Source organism: Grampus griseus, assembly GCF_964374135.1.
Source record: "Grampus griseus genome assembly, chromosome: 13".
NCBI lineage: Eukaryota > Metazoa > Chordata > Mammalia > Artiodactyla > Delphinidae > Grampus > Grampus griseus.
Window position 1 is genome coordinate 67383662 of NC_139007.1, and position 19201 is coordinate 67402862.

Sequence of the window (19201 nt, forward strand, 5' to 3'; positions counted from 1 at the left end):
GGCTACGAACATTGAGAAATTAAAGATCTTAATAAATGGAGACATAAATTATGTTCATAGGTTAGAAGACTCAATATTGTTAAGATGTCTTTTCTCCTCATATTGAATATACTGATTCAGTACAGTCATAATGAGAATTCTAGGGGGATGTTTTTGTAGAAATTCACAAGCTGAGATTCTAAAATTTAAATGAAAATGCCAAGGACTTAAAATAGCCAAAACAATATTGGAAAAGAAGAGTAGAAGCATCTGGTAAGCAGGAATCTAAGACGGCCCAAAGATTCTGCCCCCTGCTACACAGGCCTGTATAATCCCCTCCCCTTGAGTATGGAAGGGGACTTGTGACTGTGATGGGATGTCGCTGTCATGATTAAATTACACTATGTGGCAAAGGTAAAGGGATTCTACTGATGGCTCCATCCAGGATTGAAACGGTTTCATGCCTGTGCATGGACACCCAGGCCACATGTAAAACTTTGGTTCTCATCCTACAGGAATAAATACCCCTTAACCATCTCTCTGGTCAAGGGATACAAACATTTATTGCACAGTCAGTCTTCCAGGGTCAGACCCGAGAAGGAGACCCACACAGGCCCTGAGGCATACTTGTGTCTACTTAGGCAGGAAATTCCAGGGTCATGGTTTCCCAGGATGTGGTTTAGAAGGGGAGGGGGTGCAGGCTCTGGGTAGACCAGCCACTTGGACCTGGGATTGCCTCACTCCATGGCGAGGGAGGAGGTTCCAGGTGGCTGGAGCAGAGCCTTCCAAAGCAGGACATCTCAAACGTTTATGTGCATAGGAATGACCTCAGGATCTTATTAAAATACAGGATCAGAACATGTCAGGCTGGGACCTAGCATTCTGCACATCTAAAAAGCTCTCAGGTGGCGTGGGTGCTGCTGACCCATGGGACCACACTTTGCGTAACAAGACTGTAAAGCATGGAGCCCACCCAGGTCTGAGGGCAGGGAACACTGATATTCAATACACATGAAGTTAGTAGTGGAATGAACAAACCCAGATTGCGGATAATTCAAAAATTATTTGTTGTACTTGGAAAGAGCCTGACGATAGTTAACCTTAAGCTAATAATAGATGTTTTTTTCTTTTTTCCTCTTGTGCATTTATCCACTGGGTGAAAATAGTTGCCCCAAAAGCAGGATAAATAACTGGGGACCCTAATCTGGTATTAAAACTACGTGTGTTATCTACAGTTGCCTATTGTAATTATCATTCAGTGTGTTTTATGAATCAGTGAATGTTCATAACGTCCTGGGTTTTAAGGGTGAATTTTTTTTCGGGCTAAGACTATCCGTGTGATAACTGACGTACTTCTAAAAGAACTTTGGAATCCTTCTGAGTACTAGCCTTGAGCTATAAACACCAGGAGTTTTATAAAAAATGGCAATAAAATTTATATTATTAATAAAACGTCAGGGCATGGATGACTTACAAGAAATGAGATAAAATTGTTTCTGTTTAACATTCATGCCACATTTTATCATTCCGTAGTATTTATTATTTTGACACGTAACTCTGAAGAGACTATGAGACCTCCCTCTGGCATGGTTCATTCCCTTTTCTACATGCTACATTTATAGACTATTTACAAAAGCATTCATTTTTTTAAAAAAAATTCTATGGTGAAGGTTAAGTCCTTGGGCCATTCATTTCTTTATTTTATTGGAGCTTCTTCTCTCACCATTAGTTTGAGGAAAGGTAAGATAATAAATTGAGTACTCTCCTCGCTTTTTTTGATGATGTTGCTGATGGGTCAAAATAAACCTCTGGAATCCAGATGAATTTATGAATTATTCATAAATTAGGAATCTTCCTTAACTGTTCGTACACTCTGCTTCTCAGTGTCGCTAAAGCCCCCGCTTAGGCTATATAAATTAATACATTTGCTGGAATTGTGACTTTGGGACATTTTATAGTAGTGATTTCAATGCTGTGAGTGATGAAATAGAAACTTGAGAACGTGAAGATTAATTTAAACCACATGATGGGTTCAAGGAAAATACACTACAGCTTCTTGAATGTGTTCTAACGCTGTACAGTGGGGAATGGGATCCAAAAAACCACCAATGAACTTTTAAACCCTCTTGAGAGGAATCAAACCAACACACTTAGCCCTGGAAGGGAGCTGTTCCAGATGTCAGAGAGGCCATCTCTCTCTCCCTCACAAACAGAGCCCTTCGCCTGAGAGAACACAGTTGGGAGATCAAGGAAAGAGGAGGGACCCCAACAGTTACCACTAATGGGATGAAGTTAGAACAATCTTTGCAGTTATTAGCTGGCTTACTGATTTGTCTTTCATTATAAATTATAGTTTTGCTGGGTTCTTTGAACAATAGATAACCAACAAATTGTATTCTGTGGACGGTTGGTGCCTTTGAAATAAAGGATCTCTTTTTCCCTTCCAGTTCGTTGTAGCGGTGTTCTGGATCATTTATGCCTATGACAGAGAGATGATTTACCCGAAGTTGCTTGATAATTTTATCCCAGGGTGGCTGAATCATGGAATGGTAAGTGGACTAAAACAAATGATTTCCTTTTATTTAAAAAAAAATCTACTAAAGAGCTGTTTTCTAATTTAGACTATCCGCAGAATCTACCTAAATAGCTGTGAATTGAAAATTATAATGAGAGAGTACAGTTAGAGAAGAAAACTGAACATAAATAAAAAATGTCTTCTCATGAAATTGAGTCACTATTGAAACTACATAGTAGATGAATCCGTAGTTTATAAGAGGTGTCAGTGGTGTTGGGTATAATACAATTGGCTCACTCCAGGACGGATTTAATTTCTGTGCCATTCAAAGGCTTGTCCCCTGTTGAAGACTAAGGATTGATTCCCACCTGCACCACTATGGACACCCCGTGCCTCCTCCACTTCCCATCAGTGAGATTGTGTTGAAAGTAACCAGTGTACTTGGAGAATTTCCCCTGGAGGAGAGGCAGGGCTGTTACTTTCCTGGGAGAGTCACAGGCGTTGGAGGTGTCCTTAGCAGTGGTCGTCCACCTTGTCAGGGTCTGCCCATCCCAGGGTATTTGCCTGCAGCTTTGAGGTCTTTTCCTTCTTCTCAGTCTAATTCTTTCGGATGCTTTAGCAATGACGTTACTTTCACAAGTTTCAGAGCAAATACTTTGGCTGGTTTGCACATTGCTTGACAAGATTTGAGGGTATATTTTCTGCAGAGAAATTTTGTGTCATCTTCCCTTTCCATCTCTGGAATTGAGCACTGTTTTAACTTAGTTAACTAATTAACTAAGAAGCCTGCATTTTTTTGGTTACATCAGTTTTTAGAATGTGTCCCTGGGTGCTCCTAGTGAAAAGGGCAACCCATGACAGAAATTATAGGGGAATGAAGAACTGGAAATCACGCATCTGAGGTCCAAAGTAAGTGTTTCCCTTCTGCCCCCAATTTTGGTATATTTTAAGAAAATGCTGTGTAGTAACAAACAAACATTATTGTACTGAGGGCCATTGATCAAACCTTTTGTAAGCCAACGCCTCAAAAGTAGCACATCTCAGAGAACTGGAATTTTCCTCGAGTCCAATTAGAGCCACACTGTCGAATGATTAACGTGGCACCTCAGGTCTAGCTACAAACAAATCTGTTGGGTCTTGTCAATTAAATTGAACCAGGAGCCTGACATGGTTACTCTGCCTCTCTCCAACTTTTTGCTTTTCTTGAATGTGGAAATGCTTTCATAACTCCCAAGTCTTTGCAATCCTCTGCCCCCAATGCCCTTCCCATTCTTCACTGGGAAACTCTTGCTTATCCTGCCAGCTTGTATACTGTCTTCTTCATGGAGCCTTTCCCCACTTTTACAAGCCGAGTTTGCTCTGCTGTTAGCTGTGCTGGCCCCACACTTTCATTTCTCCATGGTACATGTCTGCAAAAATGTTATACAGCTAGTGCAAAATGGCAGCCTTCGAATCCTGCGTCTCTGCCCAGCCACCTGGCATATAGGAAAAGCAGTACCTAATCATTAGATTGATGACTAATGCAGTACAGCCAGTCCCCATAATTCTTTGCCAGTCAATACTAATAACTACTATTTTTCGATAACCTACTGTGTGCCAGGCTATGTAATTTAATTTTCACAGCGGTTCTACAAACAAGAAATTATTATCCCTTTTACAGATGAAGAAACTGAGGCTTAGAAGGTTTCTGACACCAGAAGGGCCTTAGCTGAGAACAAATGATTACATCATGTGCTATAGAAGAAGAGTCCTGGGCAATCTGGCCTGTTGTCTACATCCCTAAACTGTACAGTGTTACCTTCTGGTTAGAGAATAAATCACAATCTTTGCAGATCCTGGCACCATCTAATGTTGCGAATGAATGGTTTATTAAGTTTGTATGAAGTTATTAGAACTTCAGCTGGACGCTCCTAATTTTCCCTTGATTCACTTTGATGGGTTAAAATTCTCACTCTTGGAGAAAAACACTACTTAGAAATGCAAGGAGGATTTGAGTGACAGAAATATTTAGGAAAGGGAAAAATAAATTAACGAACATGTCAAGTCCTCTCAGATAATATGAGCTCAATAGGTTTCTTTCCCAATGAATTTTGTCTTAGAAAAGCTGAATGACCATTTCTTGGCTTTTTTCATGTTCCAATTTATGGTTCCAGAATTACTAACAAAGAAGTTGCATTTGATGGCTGAGGAATATTTTGCAATATTAAACAGTTTACATTACTCTAAATATGTATATGTGAAACTTTAAATACATCACGCATAAAACATGGTGCTGATGCTTTGGATTGGCAATTAAAATATGAACATTCAGTGCTGCAATCATGAATAATTTAATCTTTATAAAAAATGCATAATATGATTTATGAAACATCAAAAAATTAAATCAGCATTTTCAGCTTTTTAAAAATTGTATTTAATTAATTATAGTTTGTATTTGCCTTTAATTTTAATAGCTACCTCTGAATATCTAATTTTAACGTATGAAAATAATTCATTAAAATTTTTACATTTATTTAATGTTCATATTTTGATGAAAACACTCAAGTTGTGTACACTTTAATTATAATTAAATTTTATTTTTAATTGATATTTTAGATTAGTACTGTCAGTAGAGCTCCAGTTTTGTAAGAATTTCCATTATAAAAACATATTTAGTGAATTTGCTGAAATGAAGGCAAGAAAATAAAATTTGGGGATATTTATATTATACTAAATATTTACATTTGTAATTTATAAATTTTACTACTCATCCAATCATATTTTTTATTTTGTTTTACAAAAATATATCTAAGAATGTAGGAGGATAGAACATATTTTATTTAATACTGTCTAGTTTAATTTGTAATCGTCAAATATTTCTGCAAATGGTTTACGGCTCTCTAGGCCTGCTCACTATCATTGCCTGCTTAGATCTTTATAACTACAAGAATTCCAAGAGAGAATGTACTCTGTTCTTACGTATAGAATCATATTCATTGTTTGAAGAATCTCAACATAATTTCTAGGGATCCAGAGCCCTGAACCACAGAACTGAGATGCAGTGTATAAGTCTATCATGACACCATTTCAGGAGAATCATCAAGTCAGTCTTGAATTTGCAGCATTCAAACAGGCATAAGAGAAAACTTACAGGGTCTGAAATCCACAGGGGTTTCAATTTTGATTTACACTAAAGTTGCCAAAAGTTAGACATGATTATAACTAAAGGAAAATATCCTATCTCTTTCTTTCCATTGTCTTCCTCTTTTCTCTCAGCAAGCAATCCTAGAGTTTATTTGCAGAAGGGAAGAGGAAATGGGTGAATAGAAGGGTAATACACCCTTGCTGTGTAAACACTAGCTTATCTCCAGGCTGCATTAAAATAGCACACACCCACACACCCTCCACACAAAGAATGTTAATTTACTACAACTAAAAATACAAACATATAAAGTATAGCACATTTATTTATTTGTTTGTTTATTTATTTATTTGATTTTGGCCGCATTGGGTCTTCACTGCTGCGCATGGGCTTTCTCTAGTTGCGGCGAGCGGGGGCTACTCTTCATTGCGGTGCACGGGCTTCTCATTGTGGTGGCTTCTCTTGTTGCAGAGCACAGGCTCTAGGCGCAAGAGCTTCAGCAGTTGTGACACGCAGGCTCAGTAGTTGTGGCTCGCGGGCTCTAGAGTGCAGGCTCAGTAGTTGTGGCGCACAGGCTTAGTTGCTCCGTGGCGTGTGGGATCTTCCCAGACCAGGGCTCGAAACCCATGTCCCCTGCATAGGCAGGTGGATTCTTAAACACTGCGCTACCAGGGAAGCTCCAGTATAGCACATTTAAATGGAGTCAGTTCAATATCCAAAATCAAAAATTGTTCTGTCCTTGCAACCCTATTTATCTTTGTATTCCCAGAAATTCAAACAGCATACCTGCCCATTAGGTATTCACTAAGTGTTGATAATGTAAAGGATGTTTGTGTAGTTGCTTTTGAAACTTAGAAGAATGTCAAGTTCACATTTATTTCTTTCTATCACCTTTTATTCTCAGTCCACTGAGAATCAGACAAAAGAAAAACAGAAGTGATATCAGCAAATGAATCAGAGTTTCCAAAATGTAATGAGAGTGGTCACAGATAGTTGTGGTAGGATTCCGCATGGCTGCCACATATGCGGGCTGAGCTTTGGTTTAATTCAATCTAGCAAACATTTTTTGAAAACCCACCACATGCAAAGCACCCTGGTAGGCACTGTGTAGTTACAGGATGAGAAAAACACATGCAGTTTTAAAGGATGGGAAGGGCATGTTTGAAGTGGATGAAGGTAAGTAAGAAAACAGTTTCCCAGACCAACAGACTGTTCACTCGGGCAAGGAAAAGCACTGTTGTTACTCTGGCTTGTTTCTTAGTTGCAAAAGTAGAACTGTGAACATTTCTCTAATGCTGATTATAATTTTAAAGCATTGTCAATGGAGTAAATGCACTTTAAAAGCAATAAGTAAATAAATATTTAAACTCTAGAAAAATTGCAGACTCTCAGTGATGCTATAACAGGAAAAAACCAACAAGACAGTCTCAGCTTATTGAAGACCTAATTACTGTTTATAAAGTGCTTTTGAGAATGCCAAGCACGGCAGAAGGTTAGAATATTATTATTATCCCACAGATCTTTAAGCAGACATGACCTAGATGTTCTTCTAATCACAAGAGGAGTTATTCATTCCCCATATAATTTATCAGGAGACAAAAAAATAAATCCCACCTCTCATCATGCTTGATTTGTCAGTTGTTCTTGTTATATGTCTGATCCTCAAGAGAACCTTAATTTAGGCAAATGTTTATTCTGTTCAATATTACTTTGGCATTTGGTAATTACCAAAGTTTTTGTACATCTGTCTTTCCCAGAAAAGAAGGCATTAAATACTGCTTGGATGATCATTGGTTTTGCAGGAACTCAAATTTGACATTATTCTTTTGGTAAATAATACAACTTATAGAAATTTTCCTTTTCTGGGATAAAAAGATTATGCATTTCATGACCCATGGAGTCTGCCACCCTGATATTGGATATTTCATAGAATAAGTTGTTGGCTGAAAGAAGACCTTCTTTTTCATATGAAAAAACTACCTTTCTCAATTTTCACAATATATTCTAAAGTAACTAGAAGATATCTGAAAATTTTCAAAAATAAAAGTAAGACTGGAACAGAGGTCAGGAGTTTCTTGGGAACTTCTTTCCAAGGCTCCCAATGGACCTCCCAAAGAAAACAAATAAGACCCCAAAGAACAAGAAGGAGAGCTACATCCACAGTGAAGCAGATACATTCAGAATTATTGAATACTGTTCTCGTCCATAAGCTTTTCTCGTGTCAGATTTTACTGATTTTAGCTTCTTCCATTGTGAATTTTCATTTGTGGTCATTAGTTCTACCAAGCCCAATGCTCCTGTGTTAGATATTGCCCGTCTAAAGTTTGACATGAAGATTCGATTATTCTGTCTCTTTTAAATCAGTAATGGATTTTAAGGTATTTTATTTTAGCTTTTGTCAATTTTCTTTCTTATTTTTTATTTCACCTGGAAATATTGTAAATTGAGACAATGTATTCTTTTAAATGATGTTTGAGAAACCTTTGAACGAGTTTGTGAGGCAGAGACGAAGAGGGTTTTCTGGTTCCACATATGAGGAGCTTGGAAGTTGCAACTCCATCATAACAGGTAAAAAGCTAAACAGATTGAAAACATCAACAACTCTTCTTGGATCCATATGAGAAGGGAGAACATAGAGCAAACCACTGCCCCAAGGTTAGAGAGACAGACAAGCAAATACAGAGAATTACAACTAAACTGGAGCAGAGTCTCCTGAGCGGGAACCAGCACCCGGGGCGGGAAACCTGAATGGTAATTGATGGATTACTGGAGGCTCACAGAGGACAACCTGAGAGTGAGAAAGTCCAGGGTGGCCCAGGCATAGAGAGGTTCCCACAATATTGTGAGATTACCTGCAGGAGCTCAACCAGATTCCCACAATAAGTTTCAGAGAAACATCCCCTCATGCTTCCAGCAGAGGGAAGAGAAAAGGAACCATTGTGAAATACATCAGAACACTCAGCTCTTAACAAAGCCTGACCTTAATGGAAACTAGTTAACCAGAGTCTAACCTGCTGAGGTATCATCAGAGCCTAACTGACCTGGAAGGAGGGACATACCCAACTCCAGCTGGCTCTAGCCTTCCTGTCCTACCTGAGGGGAAAAAAAGCCCCAAGAAACACTTGGGAAGTTCATAATCCAGAGGCACAGTCTCACTAAAAGACTAAGTCCTAATCATAGGACTGTAGAACACTTTTCCTCCTCTGACACCTCACCACCATATTACTAAAGGCCTTTTATAGGAGTTCCTTTTACTCAGTACATCATGTCCGGCTATCAAAAAAAAATCACAAGGCATACCAAAGACAACAAACACAATTAGAAGAGACAGAGCAAGCATCAGAACCAGACATGGCAGGGATGTTGGAATTATCAGACTGGGAATTTAGAACAACTCTGGTTAATATGCTAAGGGAAAAAGTAGGCGTCATGCAAGAACAGATGGGCAATGTAAGCAGAGAGATGAAAATCCTAGGAAAGAACCAAAAAGAAATGCTAGCAATAAAAAACAGTGTAACAGAAATAAAGAATGCCTTTGGTGGGCTTATTAGTAGACTAGACACAGCTGAGGAAAGACTCTCTGAGCTAGAAAGTATATCAACAGAATCCTCAAAAACCAAAAGGCATAAAGAACAAAGACTGAAAAAGCAGAACAGACATCCAAGAACTATGGGATAACTACTGAAGGTGTAACAGATGCATGATGGGATTACCAGAAGGAGAAGAAGGAGAAAGAAACAGAAGAAATATGACTGAGAATTTCCCTCAAATTAATCTTAGACCTTAAACCACAAATCCAGGAAGCTCAGCGGACACCAAACAGGATAAATGCCAAAACAAATCAAAACAAACAAACAAAAAACCCTACGCCTGTGCGTATCACTTTTAAACTACAGAAAATCAAAGGTAAAGAAAAAGTCCTGAAAGAAGCAAGAAAGAAGAGGAGGAGATAGAGAGGCTAGGATGGGGAAAGGGAAAAGATAGGGAGAAGAGAAAAGGAAAGGAGGGAACATCATGGGTGAGAAGAGAAATGGCCACGACAAGGAGGGAGATCGAATAGGAGTTGAGAAAGAGGAAGACTGGGGTGGGGGGGAAGGGAATTAAAAATGTCCTAGGGTAAAGAAGACACAATGTCACGGCCAAACCACACAGTTTGAAACACCATATCTCCTTCATAGCTTCTTGAGCTTTGGGGATTAATTTTTCTCTCTTCAGTGCCTGGCATAGTCCTTGGCATAGTATAGGTACTCAATAATCATTTGACGAATCAGTAGATGTTAGTAGATTGAGCTGGCTTCCTTTCTGTTCCTTGAGCACACCAAGCACTCTGCTTGTCTTGGAATGCTCTCCACCAGAGATCTGCTTAACTCACTTCCTCCCCCCCCCTCAAATCCTTGCTCAGTGGCACTTTCTCAGTAAGGCTTATGCTGAGTAGCCTATTAGGCCCCGAAGCCACCCCATCCCCCCGGAATCCCCGTACCTTTCTCCTTATCCCCCTCATGGCACTTACTGCCTTTGACATATTATATGCTTTTATTTATATGTTGTGTTTAGAGCTTATTGTCCATCTCCTTCGTCTAGAATTTAATTTCCACAAAGGCAGGGATCTTTGTTTTAGAGACTGATTTATCCCTAGCACCTGGAACAGTACCTAATTTATTGCATGAATGAATCGACTTTATCAATATTCTGTGTCTGCATTTTCTCTTGTTCTCTTTCACCCCACTCTTTCTCGTTTCCCCTCCATAATTGTTGACAGAGAATGCAACCCCAAACCATTCACTTTTTTCCTACCTTGTATTGTACTTCCCTTTTCAAATTCAGCTGCACTGCAGCCAAATCTTGCATGCACGGCCTGCTGTCCCCCCAGAGGGGCTTATTGGTTGTACATATATTGTTTCTCTTACCTGAAAAGGCCAGATTGATGTCTGAAGAACACACCATGGGTCCTTGGAACATCTAAGAGCTACAGGCCAGATAAGTAATAGCCTGGGTCAAATGTATTGAAAAGCTCTTCCATATATTGATTGCTTTATTTGGGTATTTTTTCTCTAGGGTAATAGCCAGATGGCTTTTTAAAGTAACTTCCTGCCATCGCAAATTCCTTTGTAGAACTGATTTTCCATGCAAGGGTAGAATTCAAGGCTAATATTACTTGGCTTATACTCTGCCCTTTTTCTTGCTACATTTAATAGATGAGCAGGCCCAGCAGTAGTGTGAGTTCATCAAAAGGTCTATAAATTATATTCAGATATTTTGGGGTCAGCAAAACCCAAAGTGTGGTTTACTCAAGTTTTCTTACCCCTAATCCTTAAATCCATAGATATTTCAAAGTAAACTTCATTCATATGTTTCCCATTCATCTGCCCTTAGCTCTTCATAGTTGGGGGACGGGTGGGGACAGGCAGGCAGGTGTTGTCCTGGGAACTGGCTTCCTTCTTCACTACCACAGACAGATCATTCATTAGCCACAGACTTAACTCCTTGGCAGAAGTCCATCCCTATATCCTTTCCAGTTCCCTTTTAATTGAAGTTCCAACCTCAGCAAGCATCAGTGATGGCTGCCAAAGAAAGTGAAGTGGGAGAAAAGCTGCATCTTCTGCCACAGAGGCACAGAATGCCAGAATCTTGGACTTGAGAAGTGACTCTAAAGATCATCTGGTCCATACACCATGTGACACTTGAATCACTTGAACAATATAATGGCAAATTCAGTCTCTGCTTGAGCATCCCTGATGATGGAGCTTCAGTAGTAGGCCAAGACCATGGGGTCTTCAGCTTAGGAAAGACTCTCATAAGGAACTGAGCCTTCTGTTCTTTTTAAGTCCAAATCTGCCCAGTCCCTTCATCCACTGTTCAAGATTGAAACACCAGTCTTATTTGTTCTCCTCATGTTCTCTTCCAAAAGGGTCTCACTCTCCCTCATGACTTCAGTCTCTGCCCTACAAGAGTTACTCCCAAGTCTGTACTTCTGGTCCAGTGTCTCATAGGGCATCACACTCTGCATTTGACACAAGGACCTTGAGATAAACATATCGAAACAACCTCATTAACCCCTCCTCTAAATCTTGTAACCCCATCTTGCATCTCCATCTCAATAATGGCAAGATGCATCTAAAAGCTCCTTTTCACCAGACCCCTCAGGGTTAGTTGGCAAGCCATGTCGTGTATACCTCCAAAGTACCTGTCGAGTCTACCCCAGCCTCCTGACCTCCACCATCCTTGCTTTGGTTCAAGGCTTCATCATCACTCAACTGAACTGAGGCAACAAGCTCAATTCATCTCTCTCCTCCCCACTGTCTCATCACCAGACCTGTCTCCGCACTGCTGCCTCAGTTACTTTTCTAGAAGAACTGAAGGTCTGATGCCCCCTTCCTGCATTTCTTTCTCAGACACCACCTATGAGTGAAGCAGTCCAGAGGCTCCTCGGCATCTGAGTAGGTCTTCTCACTGCACTCATGACACTTTGTTTATACACCTATGTTTTCTCTCATCACATTGTTTGGTTACTGTTCAGTTACTTGCTTACTCCTCCAATTGTCTATGAGGCCATAAAGGACAACAAAATTTTTTATCCTTTCCTCCAAAACCTAGCATAGTGTCTGGGATTAAGTGCACACTCAGTAAACATTTACTGAGGAAATGGTATACACACCCTTCATCACACTGTCTCCCCTGAGCAGGCTTCAGCTTGTCTGGATGTGTCTTCACACTTTCACATGACTTGGCAGGTGCGGTCGTCCTTGCGTGTTAGTGTTGTCCAAGCTTCCATTAACTTTTTCGGCAGTTTCACTGTTCTCTACACTAAAGCTTCCACATCATTCTTACCTGACCAGTGTGGTTAAGCTAAGATTTAAAGTTGTTGTTTTTGTTTTTCGACAAATTGCAGGACCCTAAGACGTATTCCTAGGGAATTCCAGCTTGTTAAATGCAGTGCCAATACGGGATGGGCTCTGGGGAAGCTGCAGGGCTAAGAACTTGAGGATCATTGAATGGATATACTGGGGGTTAATAAAATGATGTATTCTTTGTTTTGAATTGCGGTGCCTAAGTTTGTGTCATTGAGTTGAAGCTGCTTTGGAGACAACACTCTGAGTCAAGTCAGTAACAACATGATTGATTTTTCAGAGCAGTAAATTATAACCACGTTGTAACTGTGCGTGGAGAGGATGGTTGATTCCTAAGGTCAAGACAGGTATTTAGATGATGATGACATACGTGGTGGCAGACAGGAAGAGCAGGCAGCAGTAACTGTTACTGAAAATGATGTCCACTTGTCCAAGCTCACCCCGCTGGCGAGGGGACTAGCTGGGAGTAGAATGCTGAGCTGCCTGACCCCACGGCACTTACCCTACCGAGGGCCTCTCTCCATGGAGCTTTAACATCGAGTTAAAGAGATGTCTTTCAACATGAATTGTCGTTATAGCTCACAAACGTATTTCATCAAGACACTGGTAAACATGCTTGGCATTTTAAATTATTTTCCTTTTCATCTAAGCAAGAGTGATTTTTTTCCTATTGTTCTGCCATATCCAGATTCAGAGAAGGAGCTTGCGCCTAATGATCTAGTTAAGGTATGTTTTAGCCTAAGTGCAAAGATTAGCCCTGATTGGTGGAAATGTTTCCCTTTAATGCAAACTTTTTCATCCTTATCAAATACATTAATTCAAGTGAGCTGGTAATAGATCTAATTATCTTATAGGTCCATGTGCTGCTGTTCACATTGCTACTATTTATATGTGTAGGGTAAAAAGATCGATGTTAATAAACATTCCTTTCTATACGTCCTTGTTGCCGCGACCGCACACACAGCAGAATGTCTTTTTTGCTCTACTCTCTTTCTCACACCAGGTTAACTCAAAAAAAGCCGCTCCATTTCTGTTTGCCGCACTTCAAATAGATGCAGACCTGTGAGCCACCTAGAGAAGGGAACTGAACCAAGTGACCTCCGTAGTTTTCTGCAGTTTTATTATTCTGTGGAAACAGTTCAGTGTATGCGATTTAAGAGGCTAATCAGAATAGCATTCTCTGCCCAACAGTCTTTCTAAATTTCTCTGCCGAGTTCCACTAGTGGGGAATTTAAAGCTTGTGGGAGTTCATGAGGTTGTAGCCGTGGAAGTACATAGCCCAGTGCCCGCCACATAGTAGGCCAAATAAGTGTAAATCCTCGAAAGTAGGACGGGAAAAGATAAGGCAAAAGAAAATAAAGTAAATCCCTTGGCTAATGATTTCAGCTTATCATCATACAGTAAGTAACCAATTAGCGTCAAACTGTCTAAAACTTCCAGGGAAGGTGCCCTGGTGGAAATCTTGTATTTGTAGCAACACGGAATTTGTATATACCCCTAACCTAAAAAGTTAATGAAATTCCTTAAAAGCTCATATAAAATGTAAACTATTTATCTTTGGACGTAGACTTCAGACCTTCTTTATTTATTTCTAAGCATTTGCCCTCAGTTGCACTTCTTGAAAAGAACTTTACTTAAACTCAGAATTTGCCTGCTAATATTCACACATATGGCAAATATGAACTGATCAGACCACAGATATTTTGCTGCATTCCATGGTGTCTCATTTATTTGTTTAATTTGCAGCTATAGCAACTAGATTCCACCACTTCAGGCTTTCACACAGACCTACAGTCTGATTAGCTTGGTCAAAGTTTGGCACTCAGCACTGTTCTCAATTGAAGACATATGCACAAACTCACTTACCACATTCTTTAACCCGGCTTTCACACTGGGTAGAGATGTAATATTTGCATAAAAATATGAAAAGCCACCGTCTGCAAGGATAGTAGGCAGCTAAAAGATGCAGCAACCTTCTTTTCTGTAACATTTCAAATCTTCAGGTTTTCTTGGCATGCTTTTCTAAAGCCCATCTGACTCTGAAGCAGGCTGCCTCTCCACAGAAGGCTCACTCTAGCAATGACTAATGGATTGACCTGGTGCCACGCTACTGCTGCTCTATGCATGCTGCTCTGCACAAGACGAGCATTTGGAAATGACCTTGAAACGAAGTTTTGCCAAGTTAGTGAAATATGGGCCTTCAAGGAGTGCCATTTCACCAGCCCTTTCCACGAGGGTATTCATCACATTGTCAAAACTTGGCCCCTTCATTTGGTATTGGTGTACCATGAGTGTTGAATGTGCACAAGGAATGATGCTCCCTCTTGATTTTATTAGTTGCACTTTGTAACAGGTTGGAAAAATCAGGTAATGGTGAAAATTGGCTTCCCACTGCTGTTCCTCCTAGGTGTTTCCTTTTCAAACATTTGCTGAAAGAAGGGAAGATGCTTAAAGGATCCAACAGTAAGTGGGGAGATGGGAGCTTAAAATGGAGGGTTAGCTGCAAACGGGGGCAAAGATGCAGGTGGTGGATAAAGAAAGGACAGTAGGAAGAAGTAACTCTCTGTGCTTGAAAATTGCCCAGTAGATATGATTCCATTTCATTGGATTTAGACTCCAGGCAGGGAACGATTCTTTTATCTCAGTTTGCGCACCCATATTGTAATCTGTTGCAGTTGTTTAAAAATGTTCAGCGATGTTGACATCAGTTGTTGCTATACGGATTTCCGTTTTACTGAGTGGTGTGTTTTAAGTCAGTGCCCAATGTCTCCTTTTGATTGCACTTCTCATGCTGGTGAAGTTGGCTGACATTTCAGGCTCTGGATAATGAAGCTGTGCTTTAACCTTATTTGGAAGTCAGTGATCAGGCTGCTGGATTGGTATGACTTGGAAAGGTCCCCCTCAGCTTCCCCTCCTGTGACCTCGCTTTGACCAACATGGGACAGTTGCGACAGTCCAAGTTCAGGGCAGTCAAGGTGGGCTGTTGGAAGGACATTGGGGAACAAGTCATTTCTCTTAATTCATTCTTAATTCTCTTAATTCTTCATTATTTCTCTGAAGCCAGCTCTCAGATTTTTATGCAAAATCAGATTCTATACTTCTTTTTAAAAAAGAAGAAAAGACCATTCAACCCCTCCAGAGTTCCCTGAGGAGACTGTAAAAGACCTTTGGCCAGTCTCATTTTTTTTTTTTTTTTTTTTTTTGCGGTACGTGGGCCTCTCACGGTTGTGGCCTCTCCCGTTGCAGAGTACAGGCTCCGGACGCGCAGGCTCAGCGGCCATGGCTCACGGGCCCAGCCGCTCCGCGGCACGTGGGATCTTCCCGGACCGGGGCATGAACCTGCATCCCCTGCATCGGCAGGCGGACTCTTAACCACTGTGCCACCAGGGAAGCCCCAGTCTCTTTTTTTTTTTTTTTTTTTTTTTGCGGTACGTGGGCCTCTCACTGTTGTGGCCTCTCCCGTTGCAGAGTACAGGCTCCGGATGCGCAGGCTCAGCGGCCATGGCTCACGGGCCCAGCCGTTCCGCGGCACGTGGGATCTTCCCGGACCGGGGCACGAACCCGTGTCCCCTGCATCGGCAGGCGGACTCCCAACCACTGCGCCACCAGGGAAGCCCCCCCAGTCTCATTTTTTAAATGCTGATAATCCTCCCTAAGTAATCCTGGGAAACATACATCTATAAGATCAGGACAACACACTGTCAACAGCAACTTCCCAGAACATTCCTTGTTACTTCATCTGGGATTTTTCAATAAGTAATTTGATATTTCTGTGAGTGTAGACCGGACTCACTAAAATGAAGGCATTTTTTCCTTATAAGCTCAAGCCTTCCAGACTCATCATTTTGTAGAGTTACATAAGTAAGCCATACAACTAAGCTAAAAGTCTAAATTATAGAATATAACTAGTGCAACACACCTTCTACAGCGACTTATGTTAAAACCAGTAATGCATTTGCAAAACAGTTTTTGCATGCAGCAATTTTATATTGAAATCAAGTTTGGTGATTTCATTAGATTTTACTAAGTGTCATATGCTAAATTATTTGCTTGTGAATTTTCCTTCTCCCCAGTTGCCTGTATTTGGAAAGTTTGCTTGAATAGTTCTGGCATAGGAAACTCAGAAAGATTCCTTTATCTTATCCTGTTTTCTTTGTCTGTATTTAGGAAGATTTGCTTTAAATTGCAGTTACTACCTTTTTTTTTTTCCCCCACTTTTCAGTATTTTAAAATGGAGAACATAATTTGCCAAATAGCCCTCATTCCTCATATAAAGCGCTCTCATATTAACATGACTGATTTTTAGTGTATTTCCTAAAACATCTCTCAACTTCTTAAATGAAGTAGGACTGAAAAACATGAATAAAAGACTGAAGTAGGAAAGATAAAAGGAGAGGGAAATGCAACAGGGAACATCACCCATCAGGAACACTGTGACCTCTGGTATTCAACATCATAGATCACAGACCATAGGGACCGAGAGCCAGAATAAAAAAGAGAGGCCCAGGCCAAAGAGCTTTTGATCACCGAGAATTCTCGTGTCGCTGTTTTGCTGACTTCAGCACACAGCACTGCCTTTCTCCTCCCGATGGTATTTTTCATTTATCTTTTCAGTAAACATCTTAGGTCTGAGGAAGCAGGGAGCTTATCACTATTCAATATAAGTCAGACAACACCTTCACCTTTAATCTATATTCACATCCTCACCATCCTATTTATTAGAATCACATGAGATTACTTATGTGTATGTGAACAGAATGTAAAGCATTTTCTTGTGAAAAATGTATTGATCTATTCTGCATTCCCCCATAGCTCCCTTCAGCTGAACAGGGGCCTTCTCTCCAAAGGTGGGGACTTTCTCAACCTTTATTCTAACATGATGGCTCTTGGTCTTCTTTTCTGTTGTGGCTTTTATCATTGCAGAATCTCTCTCAAATGTTTTCTATGTACCTTCATATATATTTATACTAGCACACACAGTTAAAAGAACTATGATCCTGTATTGGTCAGGGTTCTCCAGAGAAACAGAATCAATAGCATGTGTGTATATAACAACGAATTGGCTCACGTAACTATGGAGGGTGAAAAGTCCCAAGATCTGAAGCTGCAAACCCAGGAGAGCCAATTATATAGTTTCAGTCCAAGTCCAAATGCTTGAGAACCAGAAGAGCTGATGGTGTAGGTTCTAGTCCAAGTCTGAGTCCAAAGGCAGGAGAAGCCCAATGTTTCAGCTAGAAGACAGTTAGGCAGAGAGAGCAAATTCTCCCTTCCTCAGCCTTTTATTCTATTTAAGGCCTACAGTAGATTTGGATGTAGCCCATCCCCATTGGGGAGGACAATCTGCTTTACTCAACCTACTAATTCAAATGCTAATCTCATCCAGACACACCTTCACAGACACACCCAGAGTAATGTTTAACCAAATACCTGGGCACCCCGTGGTCCAGTCAAGTTGACCCATAAAATTAACCATTACAGATCCCCGTTGAAAACTCCTCTTACCCTTTAAAAACAACTTCACTTTTAGAGGTCTTGAATAATGCTTTCTTCTTTCCGTGCTGTTAAAACTGCACTAATGTTGGTCAGCCAGGTTGGCTTAGGTCTCGTGCTCAGAGACCAACCAATGAATGCTGACCGATTCAGTCTGCGATGGGACCCATGCATCATCTGTATTTTTTTTTAATGCTCCTTCACGTGGTTCTGAAGCACAGTCAAGTTGGAGAGCCCTTGAATTCATGGGTATCTAGGCTTCCTTGGGGTTTGAGGAAAGTGGTTGATGGAAGAACACAAAGAGGGAAGTCACCGTGGTGATGGCTGGAGCTGAGCTGAGTGGAGGACACGGCAAAGAGACAAACCTGGGTAAACATGCATGACCAGGTCAACCTAACCATTATGCGTTGGTTACAAGGTGCCTCGGTTTCTACTGGGATAGAATCTGGCACCACCCCCAAGATTCTAAGAAAAATGAATCAATATTAACATTACTTAGAAGATTAAAGGCATAATACATGTGTCAGTTATCATTAATCCTTGAAAATATTTATGGAGTTAAATGGTCTGTAACTAATTAGAGACGGCAGTTAACAGGGGATATGGGTTTCCTCTGAGTTATATGAAACAAAATATAAATCTTTTATATAACTCTGTTTCCTACAGAATGGATTTTTACTTGTCAGTGGGATTTTTTCAGTTTTATTTTATTCTCTTGGATTTCACTCCTTTTCCATAAATCCTACAAGGAGAATTACAATGAGGTGAGTCACAGCCTTAACACTTTTTTGGAGCTTCTTCTGCCAATGTGGCTTAGAATATAGGGAATTTTTTTAAAACTGTGTTTGGGAAACATGGGAAGAGAAAAGGAGGGATGGAGGGAGGAAGGAGAAAAGGAAAGGTACAAAATATTTTACCTTAGATTACATTTTTTAACGCCATGGCATTATGAAGGTAAAACTTTCATAGGATCTATCAGTACATTGTAGACCACCTGAAGTACAAAGGGACCAGGTTTCAGAAGTTCATTCATGAGCTAGTCATTTCGAACTGGGAACATATTTTCACACAAAAATTTTGTTCTATAAGTGGTAATTCATTTTCGAGGCTAGCTCATAAACTCTCCGCATTCTGTTTTGAAGCTGATTGTGCACTTTCAGTGATAAATAGTACACCGTACTGTTGGAAACACATAGATCTAAAGAACATAAAAGCAATGAAATCAATAGCTGAGTTGCTTAACACTTT

General features: G+C 40.3%; 1 protein-coding gene across 2 annotated transcripts in view; it reads left to right on the forward strand.

Annotated features, from left to right (window-relative positions):
• Nucleotides 1-19201, forward strand: part of AIG1 (androgen induced 1) — a 234085-nt gene that overhangs the window by 88066 nt on the left and 126818 nt on the right. For both annotated transcript variants that reach the window (XM_082669114.1, XM_082669113.1), the window contains exon 3: nucleotides 2427-2528. In XM_082669114.1, the coding sequence (XP_082525240.1) occupies nucleotides 2427-2528 (102 nt within the window). The remainder of the gene's footprint in view (nucleotides 1-2426; nucleotides 2529-19201) is intronic.